The sequence below is a fragment of the Schistocerca serialis genome, chromosome 4 (assembly GCF_023864345.2).
Source record: "Schistocerca serialis cubense isolate TAMUIC-IGC-003099 chromosome 4, iqSchSeri2.2, whole genome shotgun sequence".
NCBI lineage: Eukaryota > Metazoa > Arthropoda > Insecta > Orthoptera > Acrididae > Schistocerca > Schistocerca serialis.
In genome coordinates this window covers 228,325,911-228,344,879 of record NC_064641.1, presented here as the reverse complement: position 1 = coordinate 228,344,879, position 18,969 = coordinate 228,325,911, and the positions used below count along the sequence as shown (strand labels likewise).

The window sequence follows — 18,969 nt, the reverse complement described above, 5'->3', positions numbered from 1 at the left end:
AGCCTACAATAGCCCCACCAACATCAAAGGAGCGAACTTATACAGCAACTAAGACAGAGATGATATATGGGCATCAAGACCATGTGATATAACCTAACAATGGCAATCACACCGAAATAGGACAAGTGAAATAAAAATATAATTGAACACAGCAGTGTCTTAATCTAGAAGCATAACGTATAATGTCCTTAAATGACATACACAACAAAGCAGGCTCAGATGAGTACAAAAAGAATACATCAGTACACACTAAAATAAACCATTAAAAGCAAAAAATACAGGTATCCATGTTAACATCCACCATTCTTATGCAGTTTATGTGTGATAGAAAGTGAAGAAACAGTTTGTATGCTGTTTATACATGACATGAACCAAATACAAACCACGAATGTAAACATGGCTACCTAGAGTTGCTATCTTATTTTTAATGATTTATCACAGTGGGAACTATTTTATTCTTTGTTTATTATATGATTGTGATTTTGTAAATTTCATATTTTATATTACTTTTATTCTTTACATATTTTTTATATTGTGCCTTAAAAAAAAAACACTAACTCTGTACATAGAGGTCACTCTTATCATTGCTGGTTGCAATTTGGATCTATTTAAAGCTTAGTATTGACCTTTACTTTTAGTATTTGACACACCAATTTGGGCTGTGAGTGTAATGACTGCATGCCAATAGTAAGACTGCACTACCCACTACCATACATTCACTGCCAAAGAAAAAAAAAATTGTAAATGTTTCTTATATTATTATTTTAACTGTGTACTGGGATTTTAAGTAATATGATGGCCTGAGTATGGGTGTGTCAGGAGGGAGGGAGGGAGGGAGAGAAGGGAAAAAATTGTAACTATAGACTAAAATACTTTTATCTTTTATCAGTAGTAAATTTTGTCCAGTGATTAATTTCTGTAGATGTGAAGATAGGGCCTCTGTTGAATATTTAGCTGAGTGTTTTCTCCTGCCAGCCAAACACAGGCATATCAATATATGTGAATGCAGTTTCACAGCACTCATGCCAAAGCTATTTCTGGTATACACTTAAGCCTGATTTAGTACAATTAAAACATGAAAAATGAATCTGCTTCCTCCTGGTCAGGACCCCAGACTTGCATTACTGTGTCACATGATATTCTGCTAAAATTTTGCTGTATTCTGTGTTACTATCAAGCAGTTTTTGGAGAAAGTTAACAGCTCACTGAACAGTAGTAGTATTTGGTCATCAACAAGCTCAGAAGAGAGATTGGAAATTTCACTAGCTTTTGTACAGATCGTTTTACAAGCTCGAGTACACATGTACATGCACCCACTTGTACAGTTACAGAACTGTCAGCACTCATGCAGCTCTGTGTGTGTGTGTGTGTGTGTGTGTGTGTGTGTGTGTGTGTGTGATTAAAGAGACCAAACTGCAAATGTCATTGGTCCCTTGTTTCATAATATTTAAACTACCCACCAGTCAGGCTGAGCACTAAAAAAAAAAAAAAAAAAAAAAAAAAAAAAAAAAAAAAAAAAAAAAAAAAAAAAAAAAAAAAAAAACACACCCGGGTGAAGAAAAGCCCCAAGGTCAACGGTAAGGCAACATGGAAAATGGAGCACAGTGGCAAAAACAACCTATAGAAGAAAGGCAGAAAGAAGTAAAACTGTACAGCAGAGAACCGTGGCTGGCTGATCACGAAAATAAAAGGCTGAGCCAGCCACTCTGCAACACGTTAAACCTCCAGCCTAAAAGATTAGGGTGGAGTCGAAGTACAACACAAAACTAAGTAAAATATACAGCACAAAAGAGGGCGACGCAACAAAATTAGATGTACTTATAAAAGCCGCTTGCGCGAATAAAACTTAAAACCCAATCTGCCATAGAGACATTGTCACCTAAAAGAGATGATAAATTACCGAGGAGATGTCCGCCCCGGTAGCTGAGTGGTCAGCATGACAGACTGTCAATCCTAAGGGCCTGGGTTCGATTCCCAGCTGGGTCGGAGATTTTCTCCGCTCAGGGACTGGGTGTTGTGTTGTCCTAATCATCATCATTTCATCCCCATCGACGCGCAGGTCGCTGAAGTGGCATCAAATTGAAAGACCTGCACCAGGCGAACAGTCTACCTGACGGGAGGCCCTAGCCACATGACATTTCCATTTTTTTACCGAGGAGATTAAAAGTTCACTTGAGGGCGGTTAAAAGAGGACATTCCAACAACATATGGGCCACCGTCATGTTTGCACCACAGAGACAATTAGGGGGGTCCTCTCGATGCAGCAGATGACCATGCGTCAGCCAAGAGTGACCAATGCGGGGCCTACAGAGAAGAAAAGAATCCCTGCGAGAGGCCCGCATGGAGGACCCCCACACAGTTGTGGTCTCCTTTACTCGCCACAGCTTGTTGGGTGCAGACAGAGTGCGCCATTCATCTCCCCACAGCCCAAAGACCCAACACCAATCGGAGATCAGTTGCCGGTAGGCCGATCTCCAGCGTCAGTTTGCGGGTAGCCTCTTTGGCTGACTTGTCGGCGAGTTCATTTCCCGCTATCCCAACGTGTCCCGGGGTCCATATGAACACCACCGAATGTCCACACTGTTCAAGAGCGTGAACAGACTCCTGGATGGCAACAACAATGGGATGGCGTGGGTAGCACTGGTCAAGAGCCTGCAGACTACTGAGAGAGTCACTGCAAATGACAAAGGACCCTCCAGAGCTGGTACGAATATGCTCAAGGGCACGTAAAATGGCTGTTAGCTCTGCAGTGTAAACACTGCCCAGCAAGGAGTGCTGGTCTACATAGTCCGCATGAGCATAAACGTACCCCACATGGCCATCAACCATCGAGCCATCGGTATAGATAATCTCTGAGTCACGGGATGCGTCTAGGAGAGCAAGAAATTGGCGGCGCAAGACTGCAGGAGGAACTGAACCTTTTTGCCATTGTGAGGTCCAGCTGAAGCTGCGGCTGACGAATACACCAAGGTGGTGTATGTGGGCGGACCTGGAAAGCAGATGGAAGAGGCAAAGACTCAAGTTCACTACGGAGTGACCAAACACAGATCCCAATTGTATGTCCTGATCGCGGTCGCTGGTGTGGGATATGGACTGCCGCATTAGCGAAAAGGAGACAATAGTTAGGGTGACGGGGTGAACAACAGACGTGTGCAGCATAGTTAGCTAAGAGTTGTTGACGCCAGACGCGAAGTGGAGGAACCCCAGCCTCAGCAAGTAGGCTATTAACAGGGCTGGTGTGGAATGCTCCTGTTGCCTGTCCAACCCCACATTGGTGAACGGGGTCCAGCAGTTGCAATGCTGAGCCATTTGCCACACTCCCATAATCGAGTCGAGACAGCAAGAGGGCTTTGTAGAGCAGTAGTAGCGTATTACAATCTGCACCCCACGGGCATCGAACAGCAATCCCAGAAAACGGTAAGTGTCAACAACACTGTGTGTGTGTGTGTGTGTGTGTGTGTGTGTGTGTGTGTGTGTGTGTGTGTGTGCGCGCGCATTTTCTAACTCAAAAAATGATATGTCCAAAAGCTATCAAAATTTTCTCTCCTGCTTATGTGTCTGTCAACGACTCCACACATTTACTATTTGGTGAGTTGTTACCTTTACAAAAAATAAAAAAAATATGTACAATAATTTCATTGACATATCAAGCAAGTTTCTTGTAGAAGTTGTGACTTACAAAGTAATTCCAGTCTCCCATATCTCTTTCTGATGTTTTTGCACCTCAAACTGTTCTGGACTATCAAGCACCTCTCTGTTGTTCAGGCTGCTAGGAATAGAGGAGCCTGAATTTAAACTGTTGCTGCTTCCACCATATGACTGGATACTTGTCTTTGTAGAACTATCAGCTTCAACATCTTTAGCAGGTCTCTCTGAACCTTTTAAACATAAGTAAGTTACATAGCTTTGCTTCACAAGTCAAAAGCGGATACTACCCTCAATTACCTCTATATATAAGTGTTTATTTACCTAACTCTAAGAAATATGTACATCCTGATAGTAAGTAAACATTATGCTTACCCAGCGTTGTTTGAGAGTTGGGGTTTACATATAGATCTTTGCTCCATTCAACCATACATTTCAAAATGGAGACTAGGCATTCCAAACCTCGTATTCTCATTGACTTTTCTTGGTTTGGAGTGGCTCCTAATTCCAATGCTTGCCTTCCTTGAGCTATCTTTGACAAATCATTCACCAGCCTGAAAAATAACCTCACCTTAAATAGCCAAAGGAAGTCTACATACATATACATACAACACAATTATAAATAAGACGTACGGAAGAAGCACCACTCTCACAGGGTACAGATTAAATAAAATTTCTTTGCAGCAAAGAATTACTAGTCTCACATAAATTTTATAATATTAAGTTGTTAGCAAATCTGTTCCAAAATATTCAGCTGAATTTCCAATGCAATTCCTCAGGCTCTTTGTGATAATAACCCTGACAGTACATTTACAATACAGGATTCAAAAGACAATGAGAAACATTTTTACTTTTCAACATTTCATCGCAGCAGAATACAAAACAAACAGAGCCCAGTGAAGCAGAAAATACAAAACTAGGGGGAAAATATGCTACAAAACTATGAGATCCCACAACAAATCAAGAAATGAGGTACCTAATTTTTTCTCACAAAATTTTCAAAATTTATTCACCCAAACATCAGCATTTTCTCTGGTCCTCCCAGGGACTAGAATGTATGCCCCTTTAAGTTTCGCGACAAGAACAGAGATGTTACATAATTTTACTTTAGTAACATCATATTGTGGACTCCATATTTTTTTTTAAAAAAAAAAAAAAAAAAAAAAAAAAAAAAAAAAAAAAAAAAAAAAAAAAATTTAAAAACTTGCAACAGAAACAAAACCATATACAACATGATGAGAATCAAATATAGCATCTTTCAGTGTTACGTGCTTCATCCTGGTTGAACAGCACATAATGAGTCCACCAAAATGCAAATGGCCTTTTCTGAAGTTGTAATATTTGCTGAATTGCATACATGCTCACTGCGATCATACAGAAACTACCAAGATAGCATTTGAACAACCTTATAGTTAGTTCACCCCATACAGCAAATCTCAACCAAGCAATTACAAATGATTTCCATATACTACTCATGAACATTAATGGGAGCATCCTGAACAAAACCATTACTTAAAATTTCTTGCTGTTCAGTTCCCAACAGAATGGCACAACAAGAAATATTATTATCTCTATTTTTAAAAAAGTCCAATTTTAAAAGTAAAATAAGCATCCAGCAACCTTCTGAAGAGTATCTGTAAATTCTGGGACATTACAGAATAGTAAAAATAAATTACAGACTCTAAAATTTAAATAACATTGTTATTTTTTCAAATAAATTTCAGTATGAATACTGTGACAAGACTTTGTAAACAGTAGACAAATTTCAATACCTTAATGCAGGGGCAGTTGATTATTTCATTACAACATAACATTACAAACAACTTTCTGTGTAGGGCTACCAAAGCTCAGAGACATTATTAACAACTATAACAACAGTCAACACTAACAACCATTCAAATTATCATAAAAATTACAACAATTAAGGACTGTAGAGCTATTTTCAAAACCCACATAGCTTATGAAGATGCTTTATTCTTAACTACCGGTTTTACATCAGTATAAACTCATCTTCAGGTTTATAATGGCTATATTTCCATAATGTAGATGGACAATTAGGGAGTCCCAGCTTTTTGGAAGTTATCCACATTAAAAAGTAAACCACAATGGTGGGTAGTCATAATGAAACTGAGTACACCCAAAAGATGCTTGTAAAAATGCGTGCTGAATGAGCCAGTGTGGATAACACCATGTGGGATCTAAGATTCGGCAGACACCATCTGCATAAAACCAAAGTAGTAAAACTTGAAATCCTAGGTCACGTGCATACTACTTCTTTACTGGTAACTGGCTGATATGGAGTAAGCAGACTTCCGCCTTTCAGTGTACTGCTAGCTTCCACAGGCTGCTTACCCACATGAGACCGGTTATCAATAAGACGGAAGTACACAAATTACAAAGGATTTTAAGTTTTACTTCATTGATTTTATTCAGTTAGTATCTATACCAGATCCCACATAGTATTATCCGGCCTGGCTCATTCAACAGTCTGCTTTGTACAATTTTACAAATATCTTTCGGGTGAACTCACTTTTATTATGACAACCCACCATTGTGGTTTGACTTTTAATGTGGATAATTCCTTAAAAGCTGAGACACCCTAATTGTCCATCTACATTATGGAAATATAACCATTATAAACCTGAAGTTGCGTGGATACTGATGCGAGACCTGTAGTTGCGAATAAAGCACCTTCATACAGCTATGTGCCTTTTAGAAACAACCTCGTAGCTGTTGTAATTTTCTGGTAATTTGAATGGTTATTGAGTGCTGTTGTTGTTGCTGTTAAATGTTGTTATTGAAGATCCTTCACTGAACCTTCTATCCAACTTTATGCGCAGTTTTTGACTAATTTCAGGTAAAAGATTGATGTAATTAAATCTCCAGATTACCAATACTCACCTTTCAAACAAGTTTGCAGCAGAAAGATCACAGTCATAATTGACATAAATGTCTACAACACTCTGAGCATCAGCACATATTCTTGTCAATGCATGTATCACCATCCACTTGTGCTCAAATGATGAACTTGAGGTTTCTAATATGTTTAAAAATATTTCCTTGAAAAATACCTGCAAGAAAGGAACAAATCTACATGATATGAATACTAAAAAAGAAAAAACTATTACAATGTACAGAAGTACATAATATGATATAAATAATAAAGAAGGTAGACAATTAAAAATTCATTTGCAATTATTGACAGTTTCCTCAATCATTTATTTCTTCATGAAGTTCACATTATAAAAGCTAGCAAAGTTTTCCTTTTTTGTTTATGTGTTTGTCATTATATCCACTAATAAGACATAAGACAGAAAAAGGGGGGAGAGCCTAAAATAGGAGCTCTGGAGAGTTGATTACATACATACAAAATACATGAATTAGCCACTGATCTTGGAAACACACTAAAATTTCTTCCTAACAATATCAGAAATTTTATTGAACAGGGTGTCCAGCGATTTTTTTAAAAAAAGATTGCCCGAGTTTTCCAGGCCAGTTTTTTATTTTTCCAAGGTCACATTGTGCATAGACGCGAACCAATTTTGATTGATTTCTTCACAAAATATACAAATTTTGGCATTATACAGGAACTAAATGACGGCTGTACTCAGAGTTATATACATATGTCAAATGTCTGCTTGTGACTGTGTATGTGCGGATGGATATGTGTGTGTGTGCGCGAGTGTATACCTGTCAATTTTTTCCCCCTAAGGTAAGTCTTTCCGCTCCCGGGATTGGAATGACTCCTTACCCTCTCCCTTAAAACCCAAATCCTTTCATCTTTCCCTCTCCTTCCCTCTTTCCTGACGAGGCAACCGTTGGTTGCGAAAGCTAGAATTTTGTGTGTATGTTTGTGTTTGTTTGTGTGTCTGTCGACCTGCCAGCACTTTCATTTGGTAAGTCACATCATCTTTGTTTTTAGATATATATTTCCTACGTGGAATGTTTCCCTCTATTATAACCATATATATATATATATATATATATATATATATATATATATATATATATATATATATATATATATATATATATATATATATATATATATATATAAAAAAAACCATTAAAATGAACCAGATTTCTTAAAACAAAGAAATAAACATACCAGGGTTTGACAACAGATATAAACATAAAACAAGATTTCAGCAAAAATATTACAGGAAAATTACACTGCCCAGTCACATTAATGTAATCACTGTCTACGTCCGACGTCAATGTGCAATAACCACTCACAGGTGACAGGTGGCAGTGTTAGCAGTGGACAATATATAAGGTGTGCTGGGAAACAGTGCAGCCGTCATAATGTGGAAATGAAGCGATTTATATGACGCCCAAAAGGGCATGATCATTTTCTTTCAGGTCAAGGGCAGAAGCATTTTTGATTCGACTAAGCTTCGAAACTGTTCAGGTGCCACTGTAGTTAAAGTATACCACGCATAGCGAAATGGCACTATCCAAAACCAGCACTGAGGCGACCGGTGCACACTGGCCATAGACGATGGGCGTGAATTATGGCTGTGGAGTTGTATACAGGCAAATAGATGTGCAACTCCACAGCCATTGTTCATGCCCATCATCTATGGCTAGTATGCATCTATTGTTGGGGACCATACTCAGGCTTTGACAGATGGTGACATTAACGTAACTGGACAGTGTAGAATGAGACTAGGTTGTAGAAGACGTAAAAGATTATTAATAAACATTTACATTAGGAACAATCAGGCATTCGGAGCACACAGACTTAAAAATGAAGAGCATTATTTACACTACTGGCCATTAAAATTGCTACATCAAGAAGATGACGTGCTACAGACGCGAAATTTAACTGACAGGAAGAAGATGCTGTGATATGCAAATGATTAGCTTTCCAGAGAATTCACACAAGGTTGGCACCAGTGGCGACGCCTACAATGTGCTGACATGAGGAAAGTTTCCAACCGATTTCTCATACACAAACAGCAGTTGACCGGCGTTGCCTGGTGAAACGTCGTCGTGATGCCTCGTGTGAGGAGGAGAAATGAGTACCATCATGTTCCTGACTTTGATAAAGGTCGGATTGTAGCCTATTGCAATTGCGGTTTATCGTATTGCAGCATTGCTGCTCACGTTGGAAGAGATCCAATGACTGTTAGCAGAATATGGAATCGGTGGGCTCAGAAGGGTAATACGGAATGTCGTGCTGGATCCCAACGGCCTCGTATCACTAGCAGTTGAGATGACAGGCATCTTATCCGCATGGCTGTAACGGATCGTGCACCCATGTCTCGATCCCTGGGTCAACAGATGGGGACGTTTGCAAGACAACAACCATCCGCACGAACAGTTCGACAACATTTGCAGCAGCATGGACTATCAGCTCGGAGACCATGGCTGCGGTTACCCTTGATGCTGCATCACAGACAGGAGCGCCTGCGATGGTGTACTCAACAACGAACCTGGGTGCACGAATGGCAAAACATCATTTTTTCGGATGAATCCAGGTTCTGTTTACAGCATCATGATGGTCGCATCCATGTTTGGTGACATCGAGGTGAATGCACATTGGAAGCGTGTATTCGTCATCGCCATACTGACGTATCATCCGGCGTGATGGCATGGGGTGCCATTGGTTACACGTCTCGGTCACCTCTTGTTTGCATTGACGGCACTTGTAACATCCACTGTTCAGTTTGAGATGTGTTATGACCAGCGGCTCTACCCTTCATTCGATCCCTGTGAAACCCTACATTTCAGCAGGATAATGCACGACCGCACGTTGCAGTTCCTGTACGGGCCTTTCTGGATACAGAATATGTTCGACTGCTGCCCTGACCAGCACATTCTCCAGATCTCTCACCAATTGAAAAAGTCTGGTCAATGGTGTCCGAGCAACTGGCTCATCACAATACACCAGTCACTACTCCTGATGAACTGTGGTATCGTGTCGAAGCTGCATGGGCAGCTATACCTGTACATGTCATCCAAGCTCTGTTTGACTCAATGCCCAGGCGTATCAAGGCCGTTATTAAGGCAATAGGTGGCTGTTTCTGGGTATTGATTTCTCAGGATCTATGCACCCAAGTTGCGTGAAAATGTAATCACATGTCAGTTCTGGCATAATATACTTGTCCAATGAATACCCATTCATCATCTGCATTTCTTCTTGGTGTAGCAATTTTAATGGCCAGTAGTGTATTTCAGTAAAAAATTACATGTTTTACGAAGACCTCTAAGAATAAAATCCAAATAGCATTTGAACAAAAGGATTATGGAAGCCACAGTAATAGACCAATCTGGTAAGGACACGTACATGGACAATTAGTTAAGTCACAAACATGTAGTTTTTACTGATAGAACTACTACTTCAATCTGAGGAACCTCTCTCTCAGTATTTTCACAATTTACAGCTCTCTTTGCTTTTTTCCTACTGACTTTCTTATTTCGTTCCTTTCCCCTGCTACTGTTTCACTGTGTCTATGACCTTGAATGCACTCTGAACAGCAAAAATGGCTATGGGAGACGCTTCAGTCAATTTTTTGACTGGAATGGAGTTGTCAGAGAAACTTCTTTCATGGTTGGCATTACCATGGAAGAGATGGCAAGCAACCTTGATAAATCTCTTCGCATTTTCATGTTCACTCTTAACCCCAATGACTGTCATCCAGAATTGATTGATGTAAGCACAAACCCCATCATATTATTTGAGGATTTTCTTTACTAACATGGTCTTTCCTAGATTTTGGAACTCGTAGGCAACAGCGTCAGCCTCATGACCAGCTAAGCAAACTAAGGTAGTGAGATGTGTCAATTCTACATCTAACTGTCTCTTCTCGTGGTCGGCATTAATTTCCACTTCTGGCTCTACACAAGGAATGTCCTTCATACAAGCTGGGGGCTATTTATCCAGAATTTTGGATACCATACACCGTATAAATGTAAGGCACACATTCCGTAGTTCCAAGATATCCGAAATATGTCGTATTGACAAAGAGTTTTTTTGATTCTTACCTGTTTTCCACTTTCTGACGTTACAACTGATTTATGTCGTCATTCAGATCTGTTTTTAAGCTAACCTGTTTCTACAGAAGGGAAAGGGGGGGGGGGGGGGTGATCTGAGAGATTTTCTCATTTATTATCAGACTGTAGACTGGACAGAATCATAGAGGAATGGAGTTAAGGGGCATCTAACTGAAATTTAGTCAGGACCAAGTCAACCTGAGAAGCCACAGTCTCAAGAAAGGTGAGATAAGCTATCAGCATCTTTCTCCTCAAAGACTTGCACACGAGTTGGTAGCTATGACTATATGAAATTCCAGTAGAGACCTTAAATTTATGGTTTTATCTACTTCTGTTCCTCTTTTATTTTTTCTACTTCCTTTGTACATTTTTAAACAGCTGTTAATATTTTCCAAGTCCAGTTGACATCATTTGAGTCTCGTCCCAGCAAACAGCGCAAAACTTCTGTGGGAGAGACAGATGCGCTTGTAATATTGTTGAAATCACCTTTGGGCGAGGGACCTTTTTAAATAGATTACATGAAGTTCTCTGAAATTGAGAAAGATTCCAACCAATGCTAGTACAACCTGTCAAAGTCACCATGCACAATATAAAAGCCATATGTCTTGAAGTACAAAAGCATTGGATCCTCTTAGGAATGACTTATTAACATTAGGGCCATCTATACGCATCTGAGCAACTTTCCAGATTTACCTCAGACTGGAATGCACCTGCTTCAAATCCTTCAACTAAATCTTTTGCACCACACCAAAGGCTATTGACTACTAATTAGTGTTCTAATTACATTACTTAATGCCTGAAACTGAAGATCAATAATGAGTCTTATTCATACATAACTCAATGAGATCGATAGCTGTTCACATCTACGACAGCAATTTTTTGGTATATATGCAGAAAATGTGCTGCATGCAAACCTTAAACACCTTAATATCCCTGGTGCAAAATAAATGGATTCAAGTAGACCACAACTCCAATTAAATCACACATCTTTATGATAACATTATGTTACCAAACAAGGCAGTACATTTTAACAAATGTAAATGTAAACAGATCCTGGCTGGTCACATTGTGTCACAAACACACCAAGTGAAAACACAACAAACCAGGGTAGCATGGCGTGGCCGCAGTGACAGGCATGGAGCAAGCCATTCCACGTCAACAACAACAACAACAACAACAACAACAACAACAAACATCTGCATAGCTTGTCTGGACTTGTCCAGGCTGGGCTGGCTGACCGCTGCATTGGACTGAGCAAGGAGACAGGTTGGGGAATGACAAAACAACAGTACAGCACCAAGCTGAGTGTGAGCAGTGAGCACAGCATGGCATCAAGCCAAGCAGAAGGCAAGCAAATGCCTCTGCCCCAAATCAAATGAGATATCATGCCTTTCCCAGGGTTTTTAGGAAAAATGCAAAAATTCCCCGAGTTTCTGAGGAAAGAAAAAATTTCCCGAGTTTTCCATGATTTCCAGGACGCTGGATACCCTGCTCGATCTTAAAAATCTGTTCGACATTTATTTCACTGTCCTCTAAAATAAAGAAAGGCAGGTAAGTCAGTCATTGGTGCCTACAATGGAAATACATGGCCATCAAAATCCAGCAAACTCTAGTCTGTACATGAGAAGCAACACACTTACAAGGGTCCTGTGGAAAATGAAGGACAAGATGAGTCATCGGACTGTGTTGTATCTATAGACAAGTGAGAAGTACTTCCACATAATCAAAAGGATGTGCACCACGGCAAATAGTTGACTTTGCCAATCACAGCTTATTGTCTGTCAATCCAGTTAAATTGTTTTCCATTGGTACATTATTCTGTACATCAACAGGTAGGTGATAACATGTACGGGAAATGACGAACTGACTCTTGAGATTTCCAGTATGTGTCCTTGGCTGCCAAAGCTGCTATTCCCCCCCTCCCCCAGATTTACATGTGCCCTGATACCCAGTGGGATTGCATCTTCTTCCCCAGCCTGTGTACACAGATAAGGATTTCTGGATGCTTTGGACATTGTTCTTGTTTGGTGGGTACATACTTGGTACAAACTGAAGCACACTTCTAAAGGAGTGAGTAAACAGGAACTTCTCATCACAAGTATGTCTGATCTCACACAGTGTCTTCCACACTTCATGCAATTCTGGATAAAATATCATAAATTCATTCGTTGAGCAAATTGTAAAGGCCTGCTCAGAGAGAACTACGGAGTAGCCATGAGAACTGCTCTGGTTATCCTCATCAGTAAATAATGTCATATAGCTGTAGTGCTCATTTAAAATATGTATCCAGGAATATTCTCTGTATCATAACTGAACAAATTTAAAATAATTTTGTGGCTCTTCAGCAGTATTAGTGGCAGACAGTTTCAGCCCTGTGTTACACTGGTATTTGTTTCAAACTAAGTGCCACTAGTCTGTGTTTTCTGTGGATGCAGAATTGCTGCTTGATGGGATCTATGAAAATTAACAGGATGAAGAACTCTGTAACAATCAGGAACAAACCATTACATTTTTTGTCGTTAATTTAGTAAAGAAGAGCACTTTCTGGTGACATGTACATTCACGGCTGAATCTCACAGTGGAGGAATAATGTAAGAAATCTATCACCATCAATACAGCATATATAGAGAAAAACAATGGAAATTCCAGAGAGGAATAATCACTCATCTATAGCTGAATGATATGCAGTGCATAGAAACACAAAATAGTATTTACTAGTTTTTGAGCACTTGCGCTTTTCCTAGTAGAAATATACATATTCACACTCCCAACCACACTAACACCCAGATGCAACCACAAGTAGCCATGGCAATACATCTGCTGAATACCAACAGCCGTTGTCTGGGCAGACGGAGGTGGGGCAGAAGTACAGAAGGACACTAGAGGTGAGGAAGGTGTTTCAGCGGGTGCACAATGGTATGTAAGAAGTCCAGAGGGTAGCTGAGGCTGTTGTATATGAGGCGGCAGATAGGGAGGGTGCAGAGAAAGGGAGAAGGATGGAAACTGAGGGAGACAGAGGGGCAGAGAGACAGAGGGGCAGAGAGATAGAGAGCCAGAGAGATAGAGAGGCACAGACAAAGGGAAAAGGGTCGAAAAAGGGTGGGACAGTGGGGAGAGGGAGGAAGACCAGAAAGATAGGAAGTGCACAGAGAAAGGGAGGAGGGTGGAAAAGGGAGGAGGGTGGAAAAAGAGGGAGCGAATGGCAAAAAATGAGAGGCGCACAGGGATGGTGTGGAGGGGGGGAGGGGAACAAGAGGTAGCAGTCAGGGGGAACAGCGGCAGACTTGCGGGGGGAAGGGGTTGGGAGCGACAGAGAGGGGGGGGGGAGCGACAGAGGCGTGGGCGACAGAGGCGTGGGCGACAGAGGGGGGAGGGAGGACAAGCGACAGGGCAGGACAAGCGACAGGGCAGGACAAGCGACAGGGCAGGACAAGCGACAGGGCAGGACAAGCGACAGGGCAGGACAAGCGACAGGGCAGGACAAGCGACAGGGCAGGACAAGCGAAAGAGGGAGAAGCGACAGGGGAGGACAAGCGAAAGAGGGAGAAGCGACAGGGGAGGACAAGCGAAAGAGGGAGAAGCGACAGGGGAGGACAAGCGAAAGAGGGAGAAGCGACAGGGGAGGACAAGCGAAAGAGGGAGAAGCGACAGGGGAGGACAAGCGAAAGAGGGGACAGTGACAGAGAGGAGGGAGAGCCGGATGGAAGACTGCAGAGGGGCAGGACAAGCGAAAGAGGGAGAAGCGACAGGGGAGGACAAGCGAAAGAGGGAGAAGCGACAGGGGAGGACAAGCGAAAGAGGGAGAAGCGACAGGGGAGGACAAGCGAAAGAGGGAGAAGCGACAGGGGAGGACAAGCGAAAGAGGGAGAAGCGACAGGGGAGGACAAGCGAAAGAGGGAGAAGCGACAGGGGAGGACAAGCGAAAGAGGGAGAAGCGACAGGGGAGGACAAGCGAAAGAGGGAGAAGCGACAGGGGAGGACAAGCGAAAGAGGGAGAAGCGACAGGGGAGGACAAGCGAAAGAGGGAGAAGCGACAGGGGAGGACAAGCGAAAGAGGGGACAGTGACAGAGAGGAGGGAGAGCCGGATGGAAGACTGCAGAGAGGATGGAAGACTGCAGAGAGAATGGAAGACTGCAGAGAGGATGGAAGACTGCAGAGAGAATGGAAGACTGCAGAGAGGATGGAAGACTGCACAGAGAATGGAAGACTGCACAGAGAATGGAAGACTGCAGGGAGAATGGAAGACTGCAGGGAGAATGGAAGACTGCAGGGAGAATGGAAGACTGCACGGAGAATGGAAGACTGCACGGAGAATGGAAGACTGCACGGAGAATGGAAGACTGCACGGAGAATGGAAGACTGCAGGGAGAATGGAAGACTGCAGGGAGAATGGAAGACTGCAGGGAGAATGGAAGACTGCAGAGAGAATGGAAGACTGCAGAGAGAATGGAAGACTGCAGAGAGAATGGAAGACTGCAGAGAGAATGGAAGACTGCAGAGAGAATGGAAGACTGCAGAGAGAATGGAAGACTGCAGAGAGAATTGAAGACTGCACAGAGAATTGAAGACTGCACAGAGAATGGAAGACTGCACAGAGAATGGAAGACTGCACAGAGAATGGAAGACTGCACAGAGAATGGAAGACTGCACAGAGAATGGAAGACTGCACAGAGAATGGAAGACTGCACAGAGAATGGAAGACTGCACAGAGAATGGAAGACTGCACAGAGAATGGAAGACTGCACAGAGAATGGAAGACTGCACAGAGAATGGAAGACTGCACAGAGAATGGAAGGTGTAACGCCGGAAATGCATATCCTCCTATTTCCATCTATTGTACTATTATTTTTTTCCTTGTTTTGTTACCGCAAGATATGACATTTCTGTCTCTTTATATATTGTAATTGTTTTACTGTTTGTATATATATATATATATATATATATATATGCACTCATGTCGATGTATAATTGGTTTGTTTCGTAAATATTATTTGTATTTTTACGCTGGGTCTTGCCTAGGGAAAACTGCTATCGAACGATTACGTCGATAGGTCGTGTGAAGAATCAAAGTGTGTAGGATCTTTGGTAGTGTTAACTCTGCCGCGTGGAGCGCGGGCAGAACAGTCGGAGTCTGGCTGGAGTAGCGAGTGGAGCAGGTGTGTTGTGTGACGCTCCCGCGAGTTGCCGCGCTTTCGGGGTTTGGCAGCATGTAATTGCGCTCGACTCGCGATGATAGTTTCTGACATGGTGTCGCGGACGGGAAGCATTAGCTGGCGCACATCAAGAGCCCGTTTCGCCTGGTGACCGTGTCGAGAAGAAGGCGCGCCAACATCCAGCTTCTGCAACAGCGACGGCCGACAATGAGTGACTGTCGCCACCTCCTCGATCGACGGCTTCAAACCTTCAATCAACCAACAAGGAAGACTAAAAGCACGTAAAGTTTCAGAACTGTATGGCAGACCTCAGCTTTTCAAATTGTTCCATTTGCCTCGCAAAATTACAGCAACTTAGCATGAACCTTTGTTGCTCATTGTCCCAATTGCATTGCCAAGCAGGGTCCCTTCCTTTTCCGAAATGAACCCGAGTGTCGTTGAAATTCAAACGCCAGCATTAAAATAATATAATTAGATTTCACTGCTTTAATTTCAAAGTTCAGTAGCTGGCTACAATATTTAGGTTACACGAGCACAAATTTAGAGTGCGAGTTTTGTTAGCATATTTTAGCTTACCTGTGACTGCAGCTCAGCTTGGTACGTACTAAATTTTACTACTGTTGATAGTTCAGAATCAGTTAATTCAAGTTCAAAGTTAAATCTCTTGTTTCTAAATTGCGTAGAGTCAAGTTGCTTTTGAAATGATTGTTGAGGTAGTCCAAGACTAACCGTATTTTACTGGATTTCGATGTGCTTCAGAAAGAAAGCTTCTTATTAATTTCAGTCACTAAATTAACTTTCAGTTTTCTGGTTTTATTAATTCTTCTGCTAAATTAAGTCAGAGTGTAGCGAAATTTATTACTTCTGACAAACTTTCAGTTTTCACACTACACGTGTCAACCTTCAGTTGCCACGCTTCTAGTGCTAATTATATGTGTAATAACCTTACTTTTTCAGTTACTATAGTAATTGTCCTTAGGACTGGCGACCGTGATTTCCTCCAAATCTCAAATATCTAATTACCGCTAGTTAATTGTTAACGTAACGGCCGCACATTTACTTTCTTTATTAACTTTATCCCTTTTCAAAATTAATTTCCACCAGTTCATTTGCATTTTTCCTTTCATTTAGATGTAACCCTTTCCTCCCTCTTTACCGATAGATTAACTTCGGTGACGATTGCTTTTCCCAAATTTCCATTAGGTACACGCGGTTAAATTTTTCACTGTCTTTAAGGTCGATAAGTGAGGGGGGAGGTTACACGTGGCGACCGTGACAGGACAATCTTCAAATTTGAGGTTGTTCTGGACACGAATTTTGCATTGTGCAAATCTCGTAACAAAGTACTGGTTACGAAATGGTCGATACGTCAGCGAGAATATTCGTGTGAGGAATCCTAATTAGAGTTGAGATTTGGCATTTATATTGAAAATTATTAAAATGAGTGAAGGCAACAATTACCAAAATTTGGTAGACTTGGATACGTAACAATCGGTCGAACAGTGGGAAACGCGCACCGCGGTACCCATTGTTCAGGGGCAGGCGGCGAACATGAAAGACGCGACCGCCGAAACGCAACAAAGAGCAGAAATGGAATTCCAAACTTTAGAAATTGTTTCGGAATCGGAAGTGAAAATCGAATCTGAATCCCTTGATGAAGAATACGGGGGGACAATTAAAGAGGAAGCCGCTGCGGAAGTAAAACCGGTAGTTTCCGGGAATTTAACTGATTTATTGAATGTTTTGATTAACGAAATCAAGAGTCAATCGGCCAAGCAAGAAGCTCAGTCTGAAAAATTTGAACGAATGCTAGACAATCAGAACAAAGCTATTAATGTTGTTAACAACAATGTTGGAGTTGTTAACACAAAAGTTGATAAAATCAAAGAAGATATTGTTGTGATTAATAGCGAAATCGGTAATCTTAAACAGGAAATGATAGGCGTTCAGGCGGAAATTGCGAGCATAAATACTCGTTTTGATTCCGAAATTAGCAGAATCGAGAAAAGTGTAGGAGACGCAGTTGCTCCGGTCATCGAGAATAAGGTGACGGAACAAATTCAATTAGTGAGAAAAGAGGATCAACAGAAGGTGGAAACTTTAAAGGCTTTAGTATCCGAATTAGATACCAAAGTGACGAAGCAGGCTAATACCTGCGAAGAGAAAAAGAGGGAAGTGGAAACGCTTGCGACAACCACTTGCCAAGTGATTACGAGAGTGTCGGAATTAGAAAGGAAACTTGACGAAAAACAGAGCAATGTGCCAATCTGTGCACATAGTTCGGAGTTGTTGACGAAAGAGGAGCGGTTCGACCCCTTGAAAAAAGGCGGTATACACCCGACGGATTTCATTAAAAATTGTGAAAGAGTTTTACCCAGATCATGGACTAATGAGAGAAAAATTAATGTGGTTATTGATGTGTTGGCTGGTGATGCCAAGCGTTGGGGCTTAAACCTCAACATTACGAACCTGACTTTTGACGAATTTAAAAATTTGTTTCTGGCTGAATACTGGTCAGAGCAAAAACAGCAAAGTGTCTGGCGCGAATTTGTCGTATCGAGACCTTTCGATGCGAATTCGCGTGGCTCGATGAAGGAGTTTTGTGAGGGCTGGATCCGCAAGTTGGAATATTTGCGTGACCGCCGCTCGGAATCCGAAATAGTCTGGGAACTCTACAAGAAGCTTCCAGATGATACAAAACGATACGTAGGAAGCAATTACAGGACAATCAATGATTTCCTGGAAAGAGTGGAGGACGAGGACAATTGGCGCAATAATCGCGACAGTGGCAGAGGCCGTGGTAACAACAACGGGTACTACAGCAACCACAACAACGATAACCACGGGAATAATGCATACCGCAACCATGGCAGCAATAACAATAATGGTTCGGACCGTAATAACAATCGGTGCAATGCAAATAATAACAGGAATGACGGAAACCAGTATCATACTAACGTGATACGGGCTTCACAGAATAGTAATAACGCCAGAGGGTGTGATCAGCCGCCTCAGCAGCATCCGGGGAGCGTATCTGCTGGGACGAGACAGGGAAACCATTAGCCGCGCCGGTGAGGGGCCGACCAGGCGTGGAGAAATTTTGGCGGCCCAATAACAGGAGAAAACCCAGGTGTCGTCGTTATGAAAATTCCGTGTGGAATAATCAACGGC

The 18,969-nt window shown here is 41.7% G+C and overlaps 1 protein-coding gene across 2 annotated transcripts in view; it reads right to left on the bottom strand.

Moving 5' to 3' along the window:
- The window catches only part of LOC126473398 (brefeldin A-inhibited guanine nucleotide-exchange protein 1), a 285,458-nt gene that overhangs the window by 143,767 nt on the left and 122,722 nt on the right, over positions 1–18,969 (bottom strand). For both annotated transcript variants that reach the window (XR_007586450.1, XM_050100408.1), the window contains exons 9-11: positions 6,547–6,716; positions 4,021–4,199; positions 3,680–3,878 (exon numbers count right to left, since the gene is read on the bottom strand). Coding sequence is in view for 1 of the 2 variants with exons in the window: in XM_050100408.1 (XP_049956365.1) it covers positions 3,680–3,878; positions 4,021–4,199; positions 6,547–6,716 (548 nt within the window). In the remaining variant the exon portion in view is untranslated. The remainder of the gene's footprint in view (positions 1–3,679; positions 3,879–4,020; positions 4,200–6,546; positions 6,717–18,969) is intronic.